Raw genomic sequence first — 26,070 nt, 5'->3', positions numbered from 1 at the left:
TAGGAAGAGAGACCTCGCTTGTTAGGGAAAGTAACTAGCTGTAGGGAAAGGTTCCTGATGAGAAAGGATAGGCTAGGGATTTGCTATCCTGTAAAGATCCCCCTCTTGGGACCAGACCAGTCAGGTTATACTTCACCCTCTGAAACCAACGCTGTCAGCATCTTTTCTCAGCCACATCTTTGACTTAACTGTAAGTTATTTCCCTAAGAGGCGCTCTCCTGCTGGGGTGTTTGAATGCTGTCATTCCACTCAATACAAGTTTCAGGTTTTATTTCACCTGGACCCTGTGTGTTCAATGCCGTTGCACCATGCCGCACTTCCCCAAACATAGATGAAGTATAAGTGCAGGGGTGCAGTACAACAAGTGTACGAACTCTAGTAGGACAGTCCCTGAAAGAAGTGTGAACAATGGGCATTGAGCGCTCTCACTAGTCCCCATGGTGCGACTATGAACTATCACAATGAAATGAGGCCCCCTCTGTCTCTCCACAGAATGCCTCTGGTATCAGCTGTGGGAAGAAAAGGGTGAGAAGACACTCCAGTCTCCCCGTGGCAAAGTTGGCTCTATTCTATAGCTGATGTCTCAAACTACAACTCCTATGATTCTCAGTGCCCTACACAGGAGCCCATAGACTTACAGGTTATAGTTCTTCCCCTGTTGGCTGGCGGGGATAGTGCAGCATGATGAGCAGGATCACATTAGACAGTGAAATAACAGAGAACGTGGCCTTCTCCATGTTCTTGTAGTCCAGCAACTAGTTACAAGTATACAGGTGAAACTCAAAAAATTAGAATATCGTGCAAAAGTTTATTTATTTCTGTAATGCAACTTAAAAGGTGAAACTAATATATGAGATAGACACATTACATGCAAAGCAAGATAGTTCAAGCCGTGATTTGTCATAATTGTGATGATTATGGCTTACAGCTCATGAAAACCCCAAATTCACAATCTCAGAAAATGAGAATATTGTGAAAAGGTGCAATATTCTCGGCTCAAAGTGTCCCACTCTAATCAGCTAATTAAGCCACAACACTTGCAAAGGGTTCCTGAGCCTTTAAATGGTCCCTCAGTCTGGTTCAGTAGGAATCACAATCATGGGAAAGACTGCTGACCTGACAGTTGTGCAGAAAACCATCACTGACACCCTCCATAAGGAGGGAAAGCCTCAAAAGAAGCTGGATGTTCCCAAAGTGCTGTATCAAAGCACATTAATGGAAAGTTATGTGGAAGGGAAAAGTGCACAAGCAGCAGGGATGACCGCAGCCTGGAGAGGATTGTCAGGAAAAGGCCATTCAAATGTGTTGGGGACTTTCACAAGGAGTGGACTGAGGCTGGAGTCTGTGCATCAAGAGCCACCACACACAGAAGGATCCTGGACATGGCCTTCAAATGTCGTATTCCTATTGTCAAGCAGATCCTGAACAAAAAACAACATCAGAAGCGTCTTACCTGGGCTAAAGAAAAACAGACCTGGTCTGTTGCTCAGTGGTCCAAAGTCCTCTTTTCTGATGAGAGCAACTTTTGCATCTCATTTGGAATCCAAGGACCCAGAGTATGGAGGAAGAATGGAGAGGCACACACTGCAAGATGCTTGAAGTCCAGTGTGAAGTTTCCACAGTCTGTGTTGATTTGGGGAGCCATGTCATCTGCTGGTGTTGGTTTACTGTGCTTCATTAAGTCCAGGGTCAACGCAGCCGTCTACCAGGAGATTTTGGAGCACTTCATGCTTCCTTCCACAGACGAGCTTTATGGGGATGCTGACTTACTTTTCCAGCAGGACTTGGCACCTGCCCACACTGCCAAAAGCACAAAAACGTGGTTCAATGACCGTGGGATTACTGTGCTTGATTGGCCAGCAAACTCACCTGACCTGAACCCCATAGAGAATCTATGGGGCATTGCCAAGAGAAAGATGAGAGACATGAGAACGAACAATGCAGAAGAGCTGAAGGCCGCTATTGAAGCATCCTGGTCTTCCATAACACCTCAGCAGTGCCACAGGCTGATAGCTTCCATGCCACGCGGCATTGAGGCAGTAATTGTTGCAAAAGGGGCCCAAACCAAGTACTGAGTACATATGCATGCTTATACTTTTCAGAGGTCCGATATTGTTCTATGTACAATCCTTGTTTTATTGATTGCATGTAATATTCCAATTTTCTGAGATTGTGGATTTGGGGTTTTCATGAGCTGTGAGCCATAATCATCGCTATTATGACAAATCACGTCTTGAACTATCTTGCTTTGCATGTAATGAGTCTATCTCATATATTAGTTTCACCTTTTCAGTTGCTTTACTGAAATAAATTAACTTTTGCACGATATTCTAATTTTTCGAGTTTCACCTGTATATACTATACTATTCTAGAGATGTTGATATGTGGGTGACAGATGGTTTCCAAGGCTCCCACCCTCTGTTTATAGGTGGTTGTTTCAGTTTTTCTTGAAAGAATGTTCCTTCTGCTTGACGTATAGGAAGACTTCTAAATCCTAACCTACAGAGTTTGATATTCTATGTTGGGCCATCCATTTGTTGAGAGATAGTTTTCCCCCCCCAATCTACAGGTATTTGCATTTTGCAGATTCAGTCCCAAATGCTTTAAGGAACACCGACCACAAGGGAGGGAGTCAGAACACCGACCCTCTCGCTAACCAGAGGACCTGTCAGCCATGCCCCATACCACTCTCCACTGTCTCGCTGTTAGCCCATTCCCCCCAGTTCCTGGTTACCCACAGAAACTGCACACTGCACATATTTATTAAAACACTGCCCATACTAAATATGGCCACCAACGGTCACTCAGTGTTGTAGTGTCCAATCAGACAGCTGCTCTAATGGTGGCACCTACTGAGTCTGCAGAGGAACAACGTTCCTCGCATCTTCCACTCCATTTACACAGGACAAAGTAACACAGCACCACCTACAGGATGGAGAACAAACTACACCTGCCTACATGTGCTTGAGTGTGGGAGTTGTAACACTGTATAAATGCTGAGTATGCTGACATTCATTAGAACTCACGAAGCTGCTTGGATGACGAGTGAAACATGTTTAACATTACAGAACAAGTTCAGGTGCCTGTATCTAACTACTACTAGCTTAGCCAAAAAACAGTTATACCAGTTCGTGATTTTGTTAATTGTGTAATGAGGCCAATTTATTTATGTGTTTCCAACATCGATCACTGTGCTGGAAGATGCACAGCATTTTGATGGTTCAATCAATAAAATGAGATTGATGATTAACCTGTTTAACAATTCATGCTAAGCCAAGTCCTTCCTACTTATGTCTCTTATTCCAAAATGATTAAATCCCATTTCGGTCGCAGTCCACTGCATTTAATAGAGTCAAGCTTCTTTTACTCGTTTCCTAGAGAGAATAGCAGCAGGCATTCTGATGGGGACAGTTGATGTAAAGGGGGCAGTCTGAGGGGGGCAATTGATGTAAGGGGGCACTCTGATGAGGCAATTGATGTAAGGGAACACTCTGATGAAGCAATTGATGTAAGGGGGCACTCTGATGAGGCAATTGATGTAAGGGGGCACTCTGAGGAGGCAATTGATGTAAGGGGGCACTCTAAGGAGGCAATTGATGTAAGGGGGCACTCTGATGAAGCAATTGATGTAAGGGAACACTCTGATGAGGCAATTGATGTAAGGGAACACTCTGATGAGGCAATTTATGTAAGGGAACACTCTGATGAGGCAATTGATGTAAGGGGGCACTCTGATGAGGCAATTTATGTAAGGGGGCACTCTGATGAGGCAATTGATGTAAGGGAACACTCTGATGAGGCAATTGATGTAAGGGGGCACTCTGATGAAGCAATTGATGTAAGGGAACACTCTGATGAGGCAATTGATGTAAGGGGACACTCTGATGAGGCAATTTATGTAAGGGGACACTCTGAAGAGGCAATTGATGTAAGGGGGCACTCTGATGAGGCAATTGATGTAAGGGGACACTCTGATGAGGCAATTGATGTAAGGGGACACTCTGATGAGGCAATTTATGTAAGGGGACACTCTGAAGAGGCAATTGATGTAAGGGGACACTCTGATGAGGCACTTGATGTAAGGGGACACTCTGATGAGGCAATTTATGTAAGGGGACACTCTGAAGAGGCAATTGATGTAAGGGGACACTCTGATGAGGCACTTGATGTAAGGGGGCACTCTGATGAGGCAATTGATGTAAGGGAACACTCTGATGAAGCAATTGATGTAAGGGGGCACTCTGATGAGGCAATTGATGTAAGGGGACACTCTGATGAGGCAATTGATGTAAGGGGGCACTCTGAGGAGGCAATTGATGTAAGGGAACACTCTGATGAGGCAATTGATGTAAGGGGACACTCTGATGAGGCAATTGATGTAAGGGGACACTCTGATGAGGCAATTGATGTAAGGGGACACTCTAATGAGGCAATTGATGTAAGGGGGCACTCTGAGGAGGCAATTGATGTAAGGGGGCACTCTGATGAGGCAATTGATGTAAGGGGGCACTCTGATGAGGCAATTGATGTAAGGGAACACTCTGATGAGGCAATTGATGTAAGGGGACACTCTGATGAGGCAATTGATGTAAGGGGACACTCTAATGAGGCAATTGATGTAAGGGGGCACTCTGAGGAGGCAATTGATGTAAGGGGACACTCTGATGTGAACATTTTATGTAAGGGGCACTCTGGTAAAGACACCGGATGTAAGGAGGGACTCTGAGAAGAACTCCTGATATAAGGAGGGACTCTGTTAAGGACACCTGATATAAAGGGACACAGGCAGGGCATTTTAATTGTTGGCCATATAAAAAAATTAAATGTGTTTCAGGGGCAAAATAACTTCCCCCTCATTAGGGCTCAACAGATTTCCACAGGTCTCCTAGTGCAATGTTTCTAAACCTTTTTTCAGTCAAGGCACCCTTTAACCGCTTAAGGACCACCCTATAGCAGATATACTGTGTGCAGAATCATGTACTGTATATATACGTGATTTTGCATTTCCGGGTAGGGGGCGTGCGGGCCCTACCTGCGCCGCCATTCACGGCCGCGGATGTCAATCACCAGGTCCCAGCCGGTAATTACCTGCCGGCGCCCGGTGATTACCGAGCATCTCCAATGGAGAGGAAGATTGTTTTGTTTACAAAACAGCTTCAGCACACTGTTCGGGATGGCTGTGCACAATACAGCCATCCCGATCAGTGTGCGAACAGTGAAGAACACACCCCCACCCCCTAGCAAAACACTCCCAGCACACAGTTAACCCTTTGATCGCCCCTCACATTAACCCCTCCCTGCCCAGTGCCATTAGTACAGTGTCAGTGCTTTTTTTTTAGCACTGATCACTGTATTGGTGTCACTGGGGCATCAGTGACACCAAGTTAGTTCCCCCCCAGTTTCAGAATGTCCACTGCAGTCCCGCTAAAAGCCGCTGATCACTGGCATTACTAGTAGAAAAAAAACCCCAGTATCTATACAGCCATTTGTAAACTCTATAACTTTCACGTAAACCAATTAATTTACACGTATTGGGATTTTTTAGTTGCAAAGACATGCCACAGAATGCATTTTGGCCTAAATTTATGACAAAATTTTATTTTTTACATTTTTTTTACTGGACATGTTTAATAGCAAAAAGTCCAAAATATTGTTTTTTTCTCAAAATTGTCAGTCTTTTTTTGCTTATAGCGCAAAAAAAAAAAAAACGCACTGAAGATCAAATACCACTAAAAGAAAGCTCAATTCGTGGGGGAAAAAAGTACATAAAGTTAATTTGGGTGCAGCGTTGCATGACTGCGCAATTGTTAGTTAAAGTAATGCAGCGGTGTAGCGCAAAAAATGGCCTGGTCAGGAAGGGGGGTAAATCCACTGGAGGGCAAATGGTTAAAATTATGGAGAGCCCCATTCTAAAATGTGAAAAACTATTTTAATAGTTTTTTATAACACAGCAATATCCACACATGTAGGACACCCAACATTAGAGGGATTTATTCTTCCACAGAAAATTTAGCACTTTTGCACACTGGTACCTAGTAGTATTCCAGTGTTTCTCCTCTCCCTCAGTTTTTCTTCATCACTGAGGCAATGTGACCCCAGCACTAATAGAGAGGGGCAGGGGAGGGTCAAACTAGGACGCTGTGCAGGCAAATGCATTCCAGTAGAAACGGCTGCATTTTTCCTACACAACTGTACTGGAACGCAGTAAAACGCATCAAAAATGCACCAAAAATGCACATGTCCCTATTTAAATTGAAGAAAAAGAGAATGGGGAAAAATTAACCAGATCACATAAAAAAACACACACCAGAATGTGTCAAAAATGCATCAAAAACACACCAAAAATGTGTCGAAACCGGCCATGGTTTACACCAGATGCAGTCCAGTACATTTTTTTTCTGCATCAAAAATGCATGCAGAGAGTTTTCCACATATTCCAATGGCCCTGGTTCACACCAGCACAGTCAGTTCCAGTCAGTTTCTGCTGCAGAAAACAAAAGTAGAGCATGCTGCATTTTTTCTGCACAGAACTGTACTGGAACATAGCAAAACACCTCAAAAACGCACCGGAAAGGAGTGTGGTGTGAACTGTAAACAAAAACGCATCCGGAACGCATCAGCAGTGTGTTTTTGTGGTGTGAACTTGCCCAAAGCGCCAGTTCACACCATAGAAGCACAGTCCAGATGCATTTTTTATGCGCCCCATTGCATATTCCCCCTCTTTTTTATTTCACCTTAATATGGACATGTGTTCTGGCGCGCTTTTGGTGCCTTTAGGTGCATTTTTGATGCGTTTTACTGCATTCCAGTACAGTTCAATGCAGAAAAAATGCAGTATGTTCTACTTTTTTTTTCTGGAACTGACCGCACTGGTGTGAACTATGCCATTGGAAACCATATAACCTATTATCCATACGTTTTAAACTGCATTGGACATTTGGTGTGAACCGGCCCTCAAAGACGATATTGTTATGACATGAAATTACTTTAGGAATTATTTCATGCAGACAAAGAGGTCCCCAATACGACTTGTCTATATAATACACGCCATATTAACTTTTGTCAGAAGTGAAATATTACTTGAAATATAGTAAAAACCCCATAAAAGGTTCAGTAATTATGCTACGTGTCACAGGTGAATTTAGCCCCGAAATCACAGCCGTGTGAATCAGAGTGCTACAAGCAGGATTTTGGTCCTAATTTACTGTATGCTCCATGAGAGTCTCATGATGAAAAGTTCTAAATGATTGGTAGTGTGAGATGAGAAAAACAAACGAACATTCCATACAGTAAACATTTCAATTCTCTAAATTAACATTATGTCAGTAAGGATTTCTCTGGTGATTTATTTCAAATAAAACGCATGACTAGGATAACCTCCAGCAAAATTTCATAGATTTTGTTTTTGTCAGATAAGCTTCATAATATTTGCCACTTAAAGCAGAACTCCAGACGAAACTAAAGATAAGAAAAATGGAAAGCCCATCAAAAGATAAAAGAACAAAACCAACTTTTGCTGCAATATTCACTTTCAATAAAGAAAATGTCCTCGCAGTAATATTCTGCTTCTAGATGTCCTCCGTCTGATGGCCAGCATCATGCAAACCTCTTTCTCTAATGCAGGCCATACATGGTTCGAATTCCGAATGATTTTTCGTCCGAAAATCAGAAACGTTGTTTGCTCGGTAATCCGATGGTGCCATCATTGATTTCGAATATTGGCCGACCAAGTCATAAAGTTCACCCCATATACAGTTGCAAGAAAAAGTATGTGAACCCCTTGGAATTACGTGGAGTTTTGCATGAATTTAGCATAAAATGTGCTCTGAACGTCATCTAAGTCACAACAATAGAAGAACACAGTCTGCTGAACATAATACTACACAAACATTAGATGTTGCCATGGTTTAATTGCACATAACATGTAAACATTCACAGTGCAGGGAGGAAAAAGTATGTGAGGCCCTAGCTTAATGACTTCTCCCAGAGCTAATTAAAGCCAGGAGTGAGCCAACCTTGACTCCAATCAGTGTGATGATATTGGATGTGTTGCTGACAGCTGTCCTGCCCTTAAAAAACACACACCTGTTTTGGGTTTACTGGTTTCAAGAAGCACTGTCTGATGTGAACCATTCCTCGCAGAAAAGAGCTCTCAGAAGACCTACCATCAAGAATTGTTGACTTGCATGAAGCTGGAAAGGGTTACAAAAGTATCTCTAAAAGCCTTGATGTTCATGTGTCCACGGTAAGACAGACTGTCTACAAATGGAGAAAGTTTAGCACTGTTGCTACTCTCCCTAGGCGGGGTCGTCCTGTAAAAATGACTGCAAGACCACAGCGCAGAATGCTGCATGAGGTAAAGAAGAATCCCAGAGTGTCAGCTAAAGACCTACAGAAATCTCTGGCACATGCTAACATTTTTGTTGACACATCTACAATAAGGAAAACATTAAACAAGAATGGAGTACATGGGAGGACACCACGGAGGAAGCCATTGCTGTCCAAAAAGAATATTGCAGCACGTTTGAAGTTTGCAAAAGAGCACCTGGATGTTCCACAGCACTACTGGCAAAAAACTGCTTATGAGCTAGAGTTTGGCTTCAATGTGTTAGTGTATCAAAATCCGCTAGTACATCTAACACTCCCCTCCCCCCAGACTGACAATGCTGTTGTCTGCTGGGCCCCCTGTGCTCCTTCATCCAGAGTGGGGGACACTGTAATACAGGAGGTGTGTTACTGGCCAGATCACCAGGAAAAAAAGGAGGGGAAAAAGCCTTAAAAGAAGAAAACTAATGCAGGCACCACATCTAATGATTGGTAAGCTGCAATATATTACATTTTGTGGCTTGGGGTTGAATACTGCTTTAAGACTGCTCTGTTGCTCAGCATATAAAATCATGTTTTTCAGTTACTGAAAGGCCATTTATCAGCCTTTCTGGTCCAGGATAGTTATAAGGAGCCTCTTAACCCTCAAGAGCCAATTTAAAGCCCATTGTACCTTTAAAACCGTCAAAATTAACTTAGCTTTCCCAATTGACTTCATTTGACTAAAATGGAGTCATTTTTCCTAAATATTCTGATTTTTTTTGCCGAAATCCAAACGAAAAATTTTAAATTCGATAATGGGCAGTGATGAAGGACTTATGTTGTTTTATTCTGTCTTTATTTCTCATATTTATAGAATAATGACATATGACCCAGTACTTAACAAGTGCAAACACGGAAAGGTTTCTTCACAGTGAGAGCTGTGAAAATGTGGAATAGACTCCCTCAAGAGTTGGGTCTGGCCAGCTCAGTGGATTGCTTTAAAAAAGTCCTGGATTCTTTCCTAGATACACAGAATATAACTGGATACTAACATTTATAGGTAAAGTTGATCCAGGGAATATCCGATTGCTTCTCGGGGGATCAGGAAGGAATTTTTTTCCCTGCAGGAGCAAATTGGATCATGCTTTGCTGTTTTTTTTTTGCCTTCCTCTGGATTAACTGTGGGTGTAGGATTTTAACTTTTTTCCTTTTTTTTTAATGGTTAAACTGGATGGACTTTTGTATTTTTTCAGTCAGACTATGTAACTATACAAAGATTAAACCTTGTACCCCAAAGAAGCTGACAACCACATGTCCCTACTATTCTCATCTGCAGAATGCCGCCATTTGGGTGGAAAAGTGGGATTTCACGCACTGGGATACTTTTTTTTTTTTGTCAACATCAATGGCAACAAAGGAGACTGTGCAAGCTTCAGTTTGTATGCTGGAGGTTCCATGCTGAAATGTTTACAAGGTGCTAAATATCCCAAGGCTGGTCTTGTTCATCTTAATGTTTTTATTTGTCTTATTGTCAAATGCCACAATATTGACAAAAGAAGTGCGATATTGGCATTGAACTGAGACCTATATATTACACAGATACATAAAGGTTGACAATCATTTGAAGGAGTAGGACACCTACACAGCGAAGGTTCAGAGTAGAAAATGTCTGGGACCACGCACAAGGAATATCACGATGCTGATTTTGATGCCAAGGAGTTTGCTAACACATATTTTACCCATAAGAAGATCAGTATAATCGAAGAAAGCTTGGGCTTTCCTACAAGGATCATGCATGAGATGGCTTCCACAGGTAATGTAGTGTATAGACTACTGATGCACAAAAGCACAGCTAAGGAAGCACAGTAGCCAAATAATCAGCACTGAGGGTTCCCTTCCATCCATAGGTTCGCACACTTTCTCTCTGTTGTTTGGTGTCCTCTCTCTGCATCTCTGTTGGTTCTCCTTCTATACCTGACTGTTGTAGAGAAATCAGTAGTAATGTGGTGGAAGGAGACCAGCCAACAGAGGTCTAGAGCTAGGCTAGAGTTGAATGTGTTACAGAGAAGGAGACCAGCCAACAGAGGTCTAGAGCTAGGCTAGAGTTGAATGTGTTACAGAGAAGGAGACCAGCCAACAGAGGTCTAGAGCTAGGCTAGAGTTGAATGTGTTACAGAGAAGGAGACCAGCCAACAGAGGTCTAGAGCTAGGCTAGAGTTGAATGTGCTACAGAGAAGGAGACCAGCCAACAGAGGTCTAGAGCTAGGCTAGAGTTGAATGTGCTACAGAGAAGGAGACCAGCCAACAGAGGTCTAGAGCTAGGCTAGAGTTGAATGTGCTACAGAGAAGGAGACCAGCCAACAGAGGTCTAGAGCTAGGCTAGAGTTGAATGTGTTATAGAGAAGGAGACCAGCCAACAGAGGTCTAGAGCTAGGCTAGAGTAGAATGTGTTATAGAGAAGGAGATCAGCCAACAGAGGTCTAGAGCTAGGCTAGAGTTGAATGTGTTATAGACTTTCACTGATAAATCTAAATTTTAGAACCTCTCCGTGACCAAGTCACATGAAAAGATATAAAACGTGGATCAACCTATGGGAAATAAAATTGGGTGACTCAATGATGGAGAAGTCCCTGGGTGTCCTGGTTGATCATCTATATATGGAAAGTGCTCTATACTGTAAAAGCTCAAAAAATCGTCTTTCACGTGAGCTGCTTCTAGTCAACTCAGTGAATTGCCTGAAAGAAAAAAAAAAGACCTGGGTGTCTTTCCAAACATACAAAATGTCCTAATATTTGTAAGAAACAGTATTGTAACATGTTGACCAAGAGAGTGTCCAACTGTTATTAAAATTGGGCCATGTCATATGAGGGCTTTTTTTTGCCTTCCTCTGTATCAACTGCATATGCTAGCACATGAGCACTGCTACATAGTTACATAGTTAGTCTGGCTGAAAAGAGACAAAAGTCCATCCAGTTCAACCATTGAAAAAAAAAAAAGATATAATCCTATACCCACAGTATTGGGTACTGATTGGCTGTTTCTCCATCTCATAGTCTGATCTCTGCTATACATGGACTGCAAGAGGGTGATACCAAGTTAAAATGGCATATTTACAGTCAGGGCTGCTGTTAGAAACCATGAGGCCCTATACAGCCAACCTGACAGGGCCCCCCTTCCGCCGCCCCAAAAAAAAACAGTTTACTATGCTTCATTTATGAATGAACACAGTGAGTGATTTTTACCGATCACTCATTGGGGTTGGTTTACTAAAACTGTGGAGTGTAAAATCTGATGCAGCTATACATAGAAACCAATCAGCTTCCAACTTGAAGCTGATTGGCTCTCATGCACCAGACTTTGCACTCTGCAGTTTTGGTAAATCAACCTCATTGTGTTCATTCAGGAAAGAAAGGGGCTGGTAAATGTGACACTCTTCATCCCGATGGATCCTATTGTGTACTTGAAGCTGCCAGTGGGAAGGAGAGGAGGGAAGCCAGCAGGATTGAGGGGTGGGAGCACACAGGGGATCCTTGGCAGCAGGGGAAAACCTATGGTGCACAGGGAGTATACCTCTCTCTGCAGCAGCTGAAAGCCAATGGGAGGGAGAGAAGAAGCCAGCTTTCAGCTGCTGAAGAGGACCATACAGGGGATCGGTTCCAGTAATTGCCTCCCCGCTGTGCCAATCACCCTCCCCGCCCACATCAGATTCACCCAGCAGCCTGGGCCCCCCTGCTGGCCTGGGCCCCGTACAGGAGGACTGGTTGTACCCCCTTGTCTACGGCCCTGTTTACAGTGCTTGGATTATATCAACAAGTTTAATGATATATTTATGTCACGCTGTTGTTGTTTTCCCCACTCTGCAGTTAGGAGAGAGACATTCAATGACATATTAATGGATCCAGAACTTCATCTATTTGTGTTTTTTAAAAAAGAATTGTGTTTTTATTTAGTTTTTTGTCCACAGGGCAGCTGAAAGGAGACAAGGCACTCGATATCAGCCTTGGGTCCATAACCTACCAACTCTTTTCCATGAGCAATATTTTCAAAGAGATCTATGTTGTGCAGATGACTGATGCCAGCTTCACACACTTCAATCAATGGCTGCACAATGAAAAGGAAGCCACTGATTGGTCACATGCTGTCAAACAAATCTGCCATCTTGAGGGTAACAGGTATGCTGTACATTAGCGGAACATCAGAGATTACAATTTGGTCACCGAAGTTCACCATTTCATTGGGAAGAGCTGAATGTTTATTCCATGCACTAACCACTTTTAGGCCCCTTTGACACGAGCGATCCAATCAGGTCCACCTGTCAGTTTTTCAGGCTCACCTGATCAGATGGTCCATGTGTCCCTAAGGACCATCGGGTGTAAACAGACTTGTGTCCATTTACAACTGCCTACCTGCAATCAGATCTTGTCTCATTCCTCATTGGTTCTGAATGACAGCAGCGGAAGACAAAAGCTCCTTCTGATGTATCTGAGCCAATGAGGAGCCTTGGCCTCTTGTGAACATTGCTGGATCGAGATCAGGCTCAGGTATGTATTCAGGGGGGCTGTAGAGGAAGCTGCATGCAGAAGGATTTTTTACTGCATGGAATTGGATATTCAGTCATATTCATCCTCCTGGCTCTCTTTAACCTGTTGCAGACTCTGGGCATGTTGCACATGCCCCCAAGATGTCGTCATTGTACACAGGGTGTGTGTAACACCTGCCTCCCTCCTCCCACCCCTGCAGAGCATCACCCCCTGCCTCCCTCCTCACACCCCTGCAGAGAATCACCTCTGCCTCCCTCCCCTGCAGAGCATCACCCCTGCCTCCCTCCTTCCACCCCTGCAGAGAATCACTTCTGCCTCCCTCCCCTGCAGAGCATCACCCCTGCCTCCTTCCTCCCAGCCCTGCAGAGCATCACCCCTGTCTCTCTCCTCCCAGTCCTGCAGAGCATCACTCCCTGCCTCCCTCCTCTCACCCCTGCAGAGAATCACCTCTGCCTCCCTCCCCTGCAGAGCATCACCCCTGCCTCCCTCCTCCCAGCCCTGCAGAGCATCACCCCTGTCTCCCTCCTCCTAGTCCTGCAGAGTATCACCCCTGCCTCCCTCCTCCCGGCCCTGTAGAGCATCACCCTAGCCCTGCAGAGCATCACACCTGCCTCCCTCCTCCCAGCCCTGCAGAGAAACCCCCCTGCCTCCCTCCTCCCAGCCCTGTAGAACATCACCGCTGTCTCCCACCCCTGCAGAGCATCACCCCTGCCTCCCTCCTCCCAGTCCTGCAGAACATCACCCTGTCTCCCTCCTCCCAGCTCTGCAGAGCATCACCCTTGTCTCCCTTCTCCTAGCTCCGCAGAGCATCACAACTGTCTCCCTCCTCCCAGTCCTGCAGAGCATCACACCTGCCTCCCTCCTCACATCCCTGCAGAGCATCACACCTGCCTCCCTCCTCCCAGCCCTGTAGAGCATCACCCTAGCCCTGCAGAGCATCACACCTGCCTCCTTCCTCCCAGCCCCACAGAGCATCCCCCCTGCCTCCCTCCTCCCAGCCCTGTAGAACATCACCCCTGTCTCCCACCCCTGCAGAGCATCACCCCTGTCTTCCTCCTCCCAGCTCTGCAGAGCATCACCCCTGTCTTCCTCCTCCCAGCTCTGCAGAGCATCACCCCTGTCTCCCTCCTCCCAGCCCTGCAGAGCATCACCCTTGTCTCCCTCCTCCCACCCCTGCAAAGCATCCCACCTGTCTCCCTCCTCCCAGCCCTGTAGAACATCACCCCTGTCTCCCACCCCTGCAGAGCATCACACCTGTCTCACTCCTCCCAGCCCTGCAGAGCATCACCCATGTCTCCCTCCTCCCAGCTCTGCAGAGCATCACAACTGTCTCCCTCCTCCCAACCCTGCAGAGCATCACCCTTGTCTCCCTCCTCCCATCCCTGCAGAGCATCACCCCTGCCTCCTTCCTCCCAGCCCTGTAGAGCATTACCCCAGCCTTGCAGAGCATCTCACCTGCCTCCCTCCTCCCAGCCCTGCAGAGCATCCCCCTGTCTCCCTCCTCCCAGCCCTGCAGAGCATCCCCCCCATCTCCCTCCTCCCACCCCTGCAGAGCATCACCCTTGCCTCCCTCCTCCCGGCCCTTCAGAACATCACATGAGAACAGATATATTTTGCAGGGCTGGAAGAGGGGAGACAAAGCACTGTCAGTATAATAAGGAACTTGCCACAGCCCTTACCTTTATGTGCAGTAACATAATAATAATACTAATATTTAAACTAATACTGCTCAAAAAAAAAAAGAAAAAGCATGCTTTGTTATGTTTTGTTACATTCAGTCTGGGTTCACACTAACGGGGTGCAGAATTCACAGTGTTTTCCGTGCGAACTCCACACCGCAATCGCACCTCAATCATGTGAACCGCTCCGGGTGTGTATGTTAAAAGCAAAGCAAGCGAGCGCACGGATTCACACAAAGCAGCTGGCATAAAAGGATGAACCCCTATAAACTCAAACACATGAAAAAAACGAAAAAGGCAGCGCTATACCATATGATGAAACCAAGGTGCTAATGCATAAATGAATGAGTAATTAAAGTGACAATGGTGGCAGATTCAAAGTGAGGGGCTCAAATTTATCGCTAATGTGAATAATATTGCACAAGTGTCCCGCAAAATGACAGCAAGAAAGTGATATTTGTAAATAAATATAAAGTGACAATAGTGACCAGTCCAATATAAAATATGGTCATTCGGATAAAATAGCAAAACAAAAGTCCAAGCAATCTCAGTGATGAATAGGTGAAAGTGACTCCATGCTAGGAAATGCTGTATGAATGCACTCACCAGAAGCGCATATTAAATGCATATAATAATATATCCAGCTCCTCCACAGGTAGGGAAAACTTTCATCACAAATATCATGGTATGGAGCAATGGTGGGCTGACAACTCATGGGGCCCCCGGGCAATAGGGGATCATGGGGCCCCTGTGTCCTTGCCCACACTCAATGCACACCTAAAAAAGCCTGTAAAAGGTACCAGGGGCATTTCATGGGACCCCCTACTGACCCCGGGCCCTCGGGCAGTGCCCGAGCTCTTGAATGGTCAGCCCGCCCCTGATATGGAGTGAGGACAAGAGCGCTTATAGTGTAGTAATTTATTATTGCATATAGTAAAAAACATCCAGGTGGGTAACAGAGAAAGAAAGCTGGCAGCAAACACTCACAAAAATGGCTGCTGCATCCTCACGGAGGTCCGGTGACCATTTTTGTGAGTGTTTGCTGCCAGCTTTCTTTCTCTGTTACCCATGTGGATAACAGAGGAGCCTAGGGAGGAGCATGCCGCACTGACGTCACGCCGCAGCATCCTCACGGAGGTCCGTTGGCCATTTTTGTGATGGTTTGCTGTCAGCTTCCTTTTTCTGTTACCCACTGAAAGGTTGTCGATAGCCCCTGGCTATCAGTCTTTATCAGGCTGCTGAGGGTACGACGCGTCGGGGAGATTGACTTCATCTCAGAAAAGACAACAGACATACACACAGTGATAGTTGAAATCAATCTCTCAAGTTTATTAGCGGGAAGAAAATTAATATAACAGAAAAAAGAAAGGTGGGGGCACAGAGTATCAAAAAGCTGAGTTGTCAATAATTGATTGGCTGAATACAAAAAGACAACATTGACGTCAATTCTGAAAAGTGATGAGAAGCGGAGTTTCACTTTCCCAGGAATAAAAGTTTCTAAATTGTTTTAAAACACTTATCTACTACATACAATAGAATCTCGCTAGATACTTGTCAAGGCTATGAACATGACTTTCTCAGGCCTTGAAATCAGTTACAAGTATCTAACAATTATTTTCCCATGGGACAGAAGTATTTGACTTTTAATTACAGGCAGTCCCCGGGTTACGTACAAGATAGGGACTGTAGGTTTGTTCATAAGTCGAATTTGTTCATAAGTTGAATCAGGCACTTTTATAAGCACTAACTACTAACCAAACGACAGGATATTAGATTACGTTTTTGTAATAAGGTTACAGAAAGCAGTAAAACCTCAAGAGGCTCTAAACTGGTGTTTTGCATAAGAACTGCAGCTTGGACACATGTTTGCCTTAACATATTTAACTTTTATGTGCATGTAAATGTTTAAACATCAAATTCAACATTCAAATATTATACTGTAAACTCTTGTACAGTGTAGAGTACAACTTTAAACTATCTTGGCTAAACTACACTGTACTGTAATGTACTGTATGAGAGAACTCTGCTCTCCTTTACACAGCACACGCTGCCCCCTCCCCCCTGCACAGACGGAGGATCACTTCAGTGAGCAGCCTGACAGCCTCTCCTTTCCTCTCCCCGGAGGTGCAGACAGACAGTCTTAAATCACTTTGGAGATAGTGGGCAGACACTGCTAGCCCCACAAGTAACGAGCAATGGATGTCTCTGTCTCTTATGTCTCTCTGATGTCTCTTATCAGCTAGTCTCTTATCAGCTTGCTGCACAAGAATGCTGACAGCTTGACTTCCGGTCCCGAGGGAAGTGTACGTAAGTATGAGTATTACGTAAGCCGAATGTACTTAACTCGGGGACTGCCTGTATATCATAACAGAAACAGGTGCTGTTAGTACAAAGAACTATCTCCATCTCTACCAAGGCTAAGATAAGAAATAGAATATTGAGAGTACAGTTCTGGAACACATAACTGACAGCATATTTTCATTAACTCATTCTGGGTATAATACAAAACAATTAATCAACATGTTAGTAGAAAATATAGAATGGGGAAAACAAAATGACAGACCTAAAAGACATACATTTCCCTTCAATCCCCTCTTAAAATCATTATTTACATATATGATTTTAATTCCCCCTTATACAACATAGTTCTTTTTCTGCTTCTTTCTATATTTGGCTAGATAACTGTGGTACTCTTTAGGTTTTGGGTTCAGTGGGGCAGTTTGTTCTTAGGTCTCTTCTTCATACATAGTCATACCTATTCCTTTGTTCATAAGCTTCTTTATACACGGAAAAATGCAGCAAACCACAAAACCTATAATAATTAATACAATCAGAATAATAATAACAAACTGTACTAGTATCTGTTTCCAGCTAGTAAACCATCCAAAATACTAATCCCAAAAGTTGTCTAAGCTGGAGTTCTTCTTAAACTCTATAGACAAGTCTTCGAGTTTCTTTATGGCTAATATGACTTTGCCATTTGGGCCTGTGTTATCTAGGATGTAAGTGCAACAAATGTCTACCATGTCTATGTATTTTGCATGTACCACTCTTCTCAGCTAGAATCATATCTAGAGCCATCCTGTTCTGGAATGTCATCTGTGGAGTGGCTTCTAATTGTACAGCAGTTCCCTTTAGGACATCCCTAGTATAATTAACAAATCTTTGTTGATTGTAATAAATATAATTTATCCAATTAACGTTCTTGTTTATGGTAACAATGAAAAACATAGACTCAAATCCAGTTGCTGCTTGGTTTTTGGCCTTAAATTCATCTGGAACCCCTCTTGGTACCCCTATGGTATCTATATATACATAGCTAACATCATGTGCAGTATGATACATATTATACAACCAGAGTAAGTGGGAGTTATGGGAACATTGTACACTTTGGCAGTAATCAATAATGAAGGTAGCAACCTCAGTATTTGATGAATTATACCACAATATAGTGTGGCCTGAGTCCTGTATTATCACCACTTCACCATGGCTAGATGCCAACAAAATCAGTATGATCAGGAGAAAGTGGCAGAACCATGGTCCAAAATTGGGGAAGCAGTTCATCTTCTTCAGGGTCAGGGTTTTCTACCCCCGTTAATACCCCCTTTCCTTGATTGTCCTGTTCGAGGTCAGGGCTTTCTGCCCCCGTTAGTACCTCCTTTCCTGTTTGCCTTGGGTCTGGTCCTGGGCCTCTCTCGACCAGCTTCGCTCTGGAAGCATGGATCCAGATGGAACTATGTTCTTTGAGAACTGCTGTTCTGGTTACTGCTACGACTGTAGTTTCTGGTCCATAGACGAAATCCTGCTGTTTCTTGTTTCTCGTCAGCTGTTTCACCACAATACGATCTCCGGCCTGGAATGGGTAGGTATTTTCCTGTAAAAAAAACGGAAACTTGCAGATAATATCGTTCTATTTTTGTGGGATACATTTCTTGCCATCAGGAAAACACATCTGTGACCACACTAGCTGGTTGTTGTCCTCCCTTTGGTTTGGGGTATGTGTGTAAAGTCAATTTGAAGATGTATAAAAAGTGTTGTGGGGTAAGGCAGATGTTGATGCATGGCTTTATTTGGGTTACTCCTGATACATGTGATGCATCTTTTCACATAATCTTGTACTAACTCCGCCATTCCTGTGATATAAAAATCTTTTTGGAGTTGTTTTAGGGTTGTCTTCCATCCTATATGTCCTATCCCATGGTATTGTGCAATGTATATCGGGGCGCTACACCGTGGGATGCATGGTTTCCCCTCTTTGCAGATTAATCCAGTCTTTGGATTCTTCTGTAAAATAGGGTAGCACCAGTCTTCGAGCTCCTTTTGTGGAAACTGACTGCTACAAAGTTGTGATCAATTGAAAATCATCTGGGAGGATGGGGCATAAAGTGGGCATCTGCAGTAAAGCAAGTTGTTGTTGAGCTGCCTTTTTTGCTTCATAATCTGCTAGAGCGTTACCTTTTGTTATATCATTGTCCCCTTTGGTATGTGCTCTGCAGTGTATGACAGCAAGTTCCTTGGGAAGTGTGAGAGCCTTGAACAAATTGGCTACTAGTAGGGAATGGGCAATATTTTTCCCATCAGCTCCTATGTAGCCTCTGAGAAGCCGTAATACACCATGGTCATACACTGTTCCATAGGCATATTAGAATCCGTGTAAATAGTGACAGACTGGTCTTTGTACAGTTTACATGCTTTAGTGAGAACAATCAATTCAGCAGCCTGGGCTGATTGAAAAGGGATTTGTCATTTGGCCTAGTGCAGGAGCCATCTATGAAAACAACATCAGCATTTGGGATTGGAATCTTTGATAAATCTAGTCTGGGTGAAGTATTAGCCTCAATGGATTTGAGACAGTCATGAGCCTCGGGTCCTAGATCGTTTGACAATTTGAGACCCAACAGTTTGTTTAGAATCATTGCTGGACCTGAGTTGTTTGCGCTATACTTAATATGCAACATGGGGTTGCTCATCAAGATAACCTCATATCCGCTGAGTTGTTGGGAGGACATGTGCTGAGTGTGTATATTTCTTAATAAAATAGCTACATTATGTGTAGTGTGCAATATCATAGGGTGTCCTAAGGTGAATGACATAGACATCTCCACAGTCATACCGTAAAATGCCAACACTTTGAGACACGCAGGCATGCCTTGGACCTGAACTGGCACCATTTTTTGAGAAAAAAAAACTACAGGGCAAAGTCTGCCTCCGTGCTCTTGGGCGAGTACACCAGCCATGGTCTTACAATTGTCCCTTGCATACACATGAAACATTTTTACATAGTCAGGGAGGTCAAGGCCTGGGGCAGTTATCATTACATTTTTCAAATACACATATGCATCAACCATGTCATCTGACCACTTAACAATTTCTGACATTTCCTGGGTTGTGACTTATCATAATAGGAACAGTCAGGTATCCACTGGCGGCAGTAACCAATGGCTCCAAGAAAGGAGAGCATGTCTTTCTTGGTTTGTGGGCGGGCAAGTTTCAGGAGAGCCACAGCTCTCTTTGGACTGACTTTCCTTTCCTCCTTTTGTAAGCACAAAACCCAAATATTTAACACTTATTTTACACCATTGTAGTTTTGTCTTTGACACTTTATGTCCACCTTCAAAAAGACATTTCAACAAACTCTCCCCATCCCTCAGGCCGGCCCCCTTAGTGAGACTGCAGAGGCAGATGATATCCGCGTACTGCAGCAGGACTGACCCATAGTCCGGTGTCCACTCCCTCAGAGTGGCCTGGAGAACAGTTGCGTAGACTACAGAAAAATCTACAAAAACCCTGAGGCATTAAACAGAAAGCAAAAATGGGCTGTGTCTCTGCATCAACAAGGACGCTAAAAAATGCATTTGCTAAATAAATTATTGAAAAACATTCAGCATCAGACGGTATGGCTGTAAAAAAAACGGAATGTCAAACACCAACAGAACAATGTTTTGTAACACAGTCAATGTCCTCTATTTCTAAACATTTAATTAATAACGTGTCTCCTACAGTGAGAAATTGATATTCCTTGGTTTATATCGCCACCTTGTATCTGGTTCTACCTGCCTGTCCGGGACTGAAATTTTTATCTATTCCTGCTTTATTTGCCAAGTCTACTAATAGGGACCCTGATATCTCTTTTAATCCTTCAGCAAAAAAAAGTTCCCTCATCCTGTGTGGAATCAGGAATTCCTTGGGTGGGGGTTCAGGTTGGTCTTTCACCATGTCCTGGACTGGGACAGGGGATGGGGCTGTGGGTTGGATTTGCTGCTGTGCTGCAATGGCTGCAAGGAAAAATTCACGTCCTCTTTGGAGAAGGAAGGATATATTCTGACAGTACGGAGCTGACAGTACGGAACTACGGTCTAGTGACACATAACCACTTGTAACACTCTGAACAAAAGATAGACAATAAGAACTTAAATATTGACTCTATTTCAATTACTTTGACCCGTTCACTTACCAACCGGGTTCACTTATTTGCATAAACAAATTATCTTATACTCTATGCATTTGATAATAGAAGCAAAGAAAAGAAAGTTGGTTACCCTCAACAGACTAGTTAAGACTCTGTAATTAACCTAGACCCTGTCTAGGCATTTAAAATGTAGACCCCCGTCTACATAAATCACCTTTCCTTATCTGAGTCTCCTGGAGACTCAATGAAGTATTCCCAGAATACTCCTGTCACAGTTCAGAGATCGAGAGTTTAGTCAGAGCCCACGGACAGCCGGACAGACAGACAGATTTTGTTTATCTTACCGGGTGACCGCAAACGGGTTGAACTCCCGATCTCGGTGGGACCTCCAATTGAAAGGTTGTCCATAGCCCCTGGCTATCAGTCTTTATCAGGCTGCTGAGGGTACGACGCGTCGGGGAGATTGACTTCATCTCAGAAAAGACAACAGACATACACATACACACAGTGATAGTTGAAATCAATCTCTCAAGTTTATTAGCGGGAAGAAAATTAATATAACAGAAAAAAGAAAGGTGGGGGCGCAGAGTATCAAAAAGCTGAGTTGTCAATAATTGATTGGCTGAATACAAAAAGACAACATTGACGTCAATTCTGAAAAGTGATGAGAAGCGGAATTTCACTTTCCCAGGAATAAAAGTTTCTAAATTGTTTTAAAACACTTATCTACTACATACAATAGAATCTCGCTAGATACTTGTCAAGGCTATAAACATGACTTTCTCAGGCCTTGAAATCAGTTACAAGTATCCAACAATTATTTTCCCATGGGACAGAAGTATTTGACTTTTAATTATATCATAACAGAAACAGGTGCTGTTAGTACAAAGAACTATCTCCATCTCTACCAAGGCTAAGATAAGAAATAGAATATTGAGAGTACAGTTCTGGAACACATAACTGACAGCATATTTTCATTAACTCATTCTGGGTATAATACAAAACAATTAATCAACATGTTAGTAGAAAATATAGAATGGGGAAAACAACATGACAGACCTAAAAGACATACATTTCCCTTCACCCACGTGAATGTTTTTTACTATATGCAATAATAAATTACTACACGCCAAGGGCTCCTGTCGTGGCTCGTTTGTTCGAGCTATTTTCCTCAAGGTGGATTATATTATTTCTGTTGGCTCTGTTTATGGTGGAGAGGTATCCTGAGTCATCCCTGTAATACAGCTAGAGGCCAGTGGTGGTGTCGGAGTCATCCCTGTAATGCTGTGAGAAGCCAGGGGTGTGTATGTTAACCACTTGCCCTCTTGAGGATTTACCCCCTTAATGACCACGCCTCTTTTTGCTACTCGGTGCTGCACTAATTCAACTGATAATTGCGCGGTCATGCAATGCTGCACCCAAACGAAATTTGTGTCCTTTTTTTCACACAAATAGAGCTTTATTTTGGTGGTATTTGGTCACCTGTGCGCTTTTTATTTTTCACGCTATAAACAAAAAAATACCAAAAATTTTGAAGAAACACAATATTTTTTACTTTCAGCTATAAAAAATATATAGCAAACTCAAAGTTAGTAATAAATTTAGGCCAAAATGTATTCTGCTCCATGTTTTTGGTAAAAAAAATCCCAATAAGTGTATATTGATTGCTTTGTGTGAAAGTTATAGCGTCTGCAAACTATGGTATAGATACTGCAATTTACGCCATTTTTTTGCTATACAGCGCTGTGCTAGTTTAACGGACAATTGCGCGGTCATGCAATACGGTACATAAATGACATTTACATCCTTTTTTTCCACAAATTGAGCTTTCTTTCGGTGGTATTTGATCGCCTGTGTGGTTTTTATTTTTGCGCTATAAAAAAAAGGCTGACAATTTTGAGGGAAAAAAAAACAATATTTTGGACTTTCTGCTATAAAACATGTCCAGTAAAAAAAAATGTAAAAATCAAATTTAGTCATAAATTTCTGCCAAAATGCATTCTGCGACATGTCTTTGCTAAAAAAAAAACCCAATATGTGTAAATTAATTGGTTTACGTGAAAGTTATAGCGTTTACAAATGGCGGGAAAGATACTGGGATTTTTAGTTTTTTTTTTATACTAATAATGGTGGCGATCAGCAACTTATGGCGGGACTGCGGCGGACATTCTGACACTGGGGGGTACTGACTTGAGGTCACTGACATCCCCAGTGACACCAATACAGTGATCAGTGCAAAAAAAAAAAAACACTGTACTAATGGCACTGGGGAGGAAGGGGTTAACTTTATTATTCAGTGAAAGGGTTATCTGTGTGAGGGGAGTGTTTTACTAGGGGGCGGGGGGGGGTCACCATACAAGTGGCCGAAGAAATTAGATGTGTAATTTTTGCCCTTAGAACGCTAACAGGTGCTTATTGGATGTGGAGCCCCTCTATGTGGCCAGACTGTGAAAAAGTCTCACACATTTGGTATCACCATATTCAGCAGGAGTTAAAGAATGCATTTTGAGGTGTCATTTTAAGTATGCCTATGTTGTGTAATAGAAATATCTCATAGATTGAAAACTTTGCATAAAAAAATACATTTTCATTTTCTTTTCACATTTTCTAAAACTTGTGGCAAAAAATTAAGTCTTCAGGGGACTCCCCATGCCTCTTAAAACATACCTTGGGGTGTTTGCTTTCCAAAATTGGGTCATTTTGTGAATAATTCCATTGTCCTGATGCTTCAGGACCTCCAAAACGGCAATAGGTAATCAAGAAATTAGATGTGTAATTTTTGCCCCTAGAACTCCAAAAGGTGCTTATTGGATGTGAAGCCCCTCTATGTAGCCAGACTGTGAAAAAGTCTCACACATGTGGTATCGCCATATTCAGCAGGAGTTAAAGAATGCATTTTGAGGTGTAATTTTAAGTATGCCTATGCTGCGTAATAGAAATATGTCATAGATTGACAACTTTGCGTAAAAAAAAATACATTTTCATTTTCTTTTCACATTTTCCAAAAACGTGTGGCAAAAAATGAAGTCTTCAGAGGACTCCCCATACCTCTTAAAACATACCTTGGGGTGTGTGCTTTACAAAATGGGGTCATTTTATGGGTAATTCAATTGTCCTGGTGCTCCAGGACCGCCAAAACTGATAGTCAAGAAATTAGATGTGCAATTTTTGCCCCTAGAACGCCTAAGGGTGCTTATTGGATGTGGGGTCCTACTATGTGGCTAGGCTGTGAAAAGGTTTCACACATGTGGTATCGCCATACTCAGAAAGAGTAGCAGAATGTGTTTTGGGGTGTAATTGCAAGTATGCCTATGCCGTGTGAGAGCAAGAACTTGTTAAATGACAACTTAATAAAATTGTTTACTTTCATCATTTCCCTCAAAAAATGACAACTTAAAAAACTCCCCATGCCTCTCATACCTCAGACTGTCTACTTTCCAAAAGGGGTCATTTGGGGGGTATTTGTACTGTCCTGGCATTTTAGGTCCCCAAGAATTTTTATAGGTAGTCAGTACATCAGGAATGCTACATTTTCAAATAAACAGTATATACCGTGGTCTGTTGACTGTATAACTTTCAGGAAGACTAAATAATACACACTGATTTGGGTTATTTCTACCAAAAAAATGTAGCACAATGGATTTTGGCCTAAATTTATGAAGAAAGTATATTTAATTGCAAAATTTTGTAACAAAAACTAAGAAAAACATGTTTTTTTTTCCAAATTTGCAGTCTTTTTTAATTTTTCTAGCAAAAAATAAAAACCCTAGTGGTGATTAAATACCGCCAAATGAAAGCTCTATTTGTTTGAAAAAAATTATAATAATTTCATTTGGTTACAGTGTCGTTTGCTTGAGTAATTGTCATTCACAATGTGAGAGCGAAGAAAGCTGAACATTGGCCTGGACAGGAAGGGGGTGAAAGTGTCCGGACATGAAGTGGTTAAGGATTGCAAAAAAAAAATCATTGTTGCAAGACAATATGGGGTTTATTTACTAAAGCTGGAGAGTCCAAAATCAGACTCCCTTCTGCATAGAAACCAATCAGCTTCTAACCTCAGCTTGTTCAATGAAGCTTTGGCAATGAAACCTGGAAGCTGATTGGTTTCTATGCAGAAGGGAGTCTGATTTTGGACTCTCCAGCTTTAGTAAATAAACCCCTATATGTATTATGCTGCTATCTTAAAGTGGAAGTAAACTCCCATTGGACACTTGTGCCTACAGGTGAGCTTATAATAAATATTACCTGTAGGTGTGTGGTAGCAATCGGAGGAGCAATTCTACAATCACCTTAATACTAGTAGTGACTACAGTTCAATATCCATATAAAACTGGTAAAGGTGTAGTAGTATAGTATTGTTAGCAGTGTTGCCAGCACAAGTAGTAGGATCATTACTAATAGTAGTAGAGGTAATCATAATAGTAACAAACGTTAATATATCTGTAGTAGTATCTCTATTAGTAGTAGAACCAGCAGTTATAGTAGAAATGATTCTTACTCCTATCATCAGACATGATATCTTGTTCCAGACAAGGGTGGAAGGAGATGGAAGACCAGGCAAGAAAAGCCATTAAAGGAGTTTATAAGTGGGACAACCATGAAACCCATGGCCTAGATCCTGCGGTGGTGCCACAGGTAGATTGTGTCGTTAGTCTATGGTTATTAACCATGATCAGTAAAACAAAGGATGACTTCCAGAGGAACCTGGAGAGATTCACATCCAGACTGAAAATTGGAGGCCGCCTGATGATGTTTGTGCCGCTGAAGATGACCTTCTACATGGTGGGCCACCATCGCTACTTCTGCCTCAGCTTGGAAGAGCTAGAAGTACAAGAGCTGGTGATAAAAGCCGGCTTCATCATTGAAAAGTCATCTCTGATTAATGCTGTGGAACCCAGTGATTGTGTTAACTACAAGCATTTAGGTTTTGTCCTTGCGCGCAAAGTAAAAGAAGCCTGAAAAACAAAAGGCCAGAGATCTCATCTCATAATGGAGAACCAAATTTACAAAATAAATAAAATATATAGTAAATGTTGTCATTTCCTGAAACTTTTTATTTTTTTTCTTTGGAGAAAGGTACAAGCCTTTATTTAAAGACAACTGGTCTCTCCAACATTGGCAAGAAAAATGTAAA

The 26,070-nt window shown here is 42.7% G+C and overlaps 1 protein-coding gene across 1 annotated transcript; it reads left to right on the top strand.

Moving 5' to 3' along the window:
* Window positions 1-9,922: 9,922 nt before the first annotated feature.
* LOC149450920 (indolethylamine N-methyltransferase-like) lies at window positions 9,923-25,967 on the top strand. The gene is made up of 3 exons (XM_089691251.1): window positions 9,923-10,120; window positions 12,272-12,479; window positions 25,466-25,967. The coding sequence occupies exons 1-3, from the start codon at window positions 9,973-9,975 to the stop codon at window positions 25,893-25,895; spliced, it is 786 nt and encodes a 261-aa protein (XP_089547377.1). The 5' UTR covers window positions 9,923-9,972; the 3' UTR covers window positions 25,896-25,967.
* The last annotated feature ends 103 nt before the right edge of the window (window positions 25,968-26,070 follow it).

The sequence above is a fragment of the Staurois parvus genome, unplaced genomic scaffold, assembly GCF_062004578.1.
Source record: "Staurois parvus isolate SC_StPar_1 unplaced genomic scaffold, SC_StPar_1.0 ptg000558l, whole genome shotgun sequence".
In the NCBI taxonomy this organism is placed as follows: domain Eukaryota; kingdom Metazoa; phylum Chordata; class Amphibia; order Anura; family Ranidae; genus Staurois; species Staurois parvus.
The sequence above is the reverse complement of the archived record's forward strand: the minus strand, read 5'-3'. Positions and strand labels throughout refer to the sequence as shown.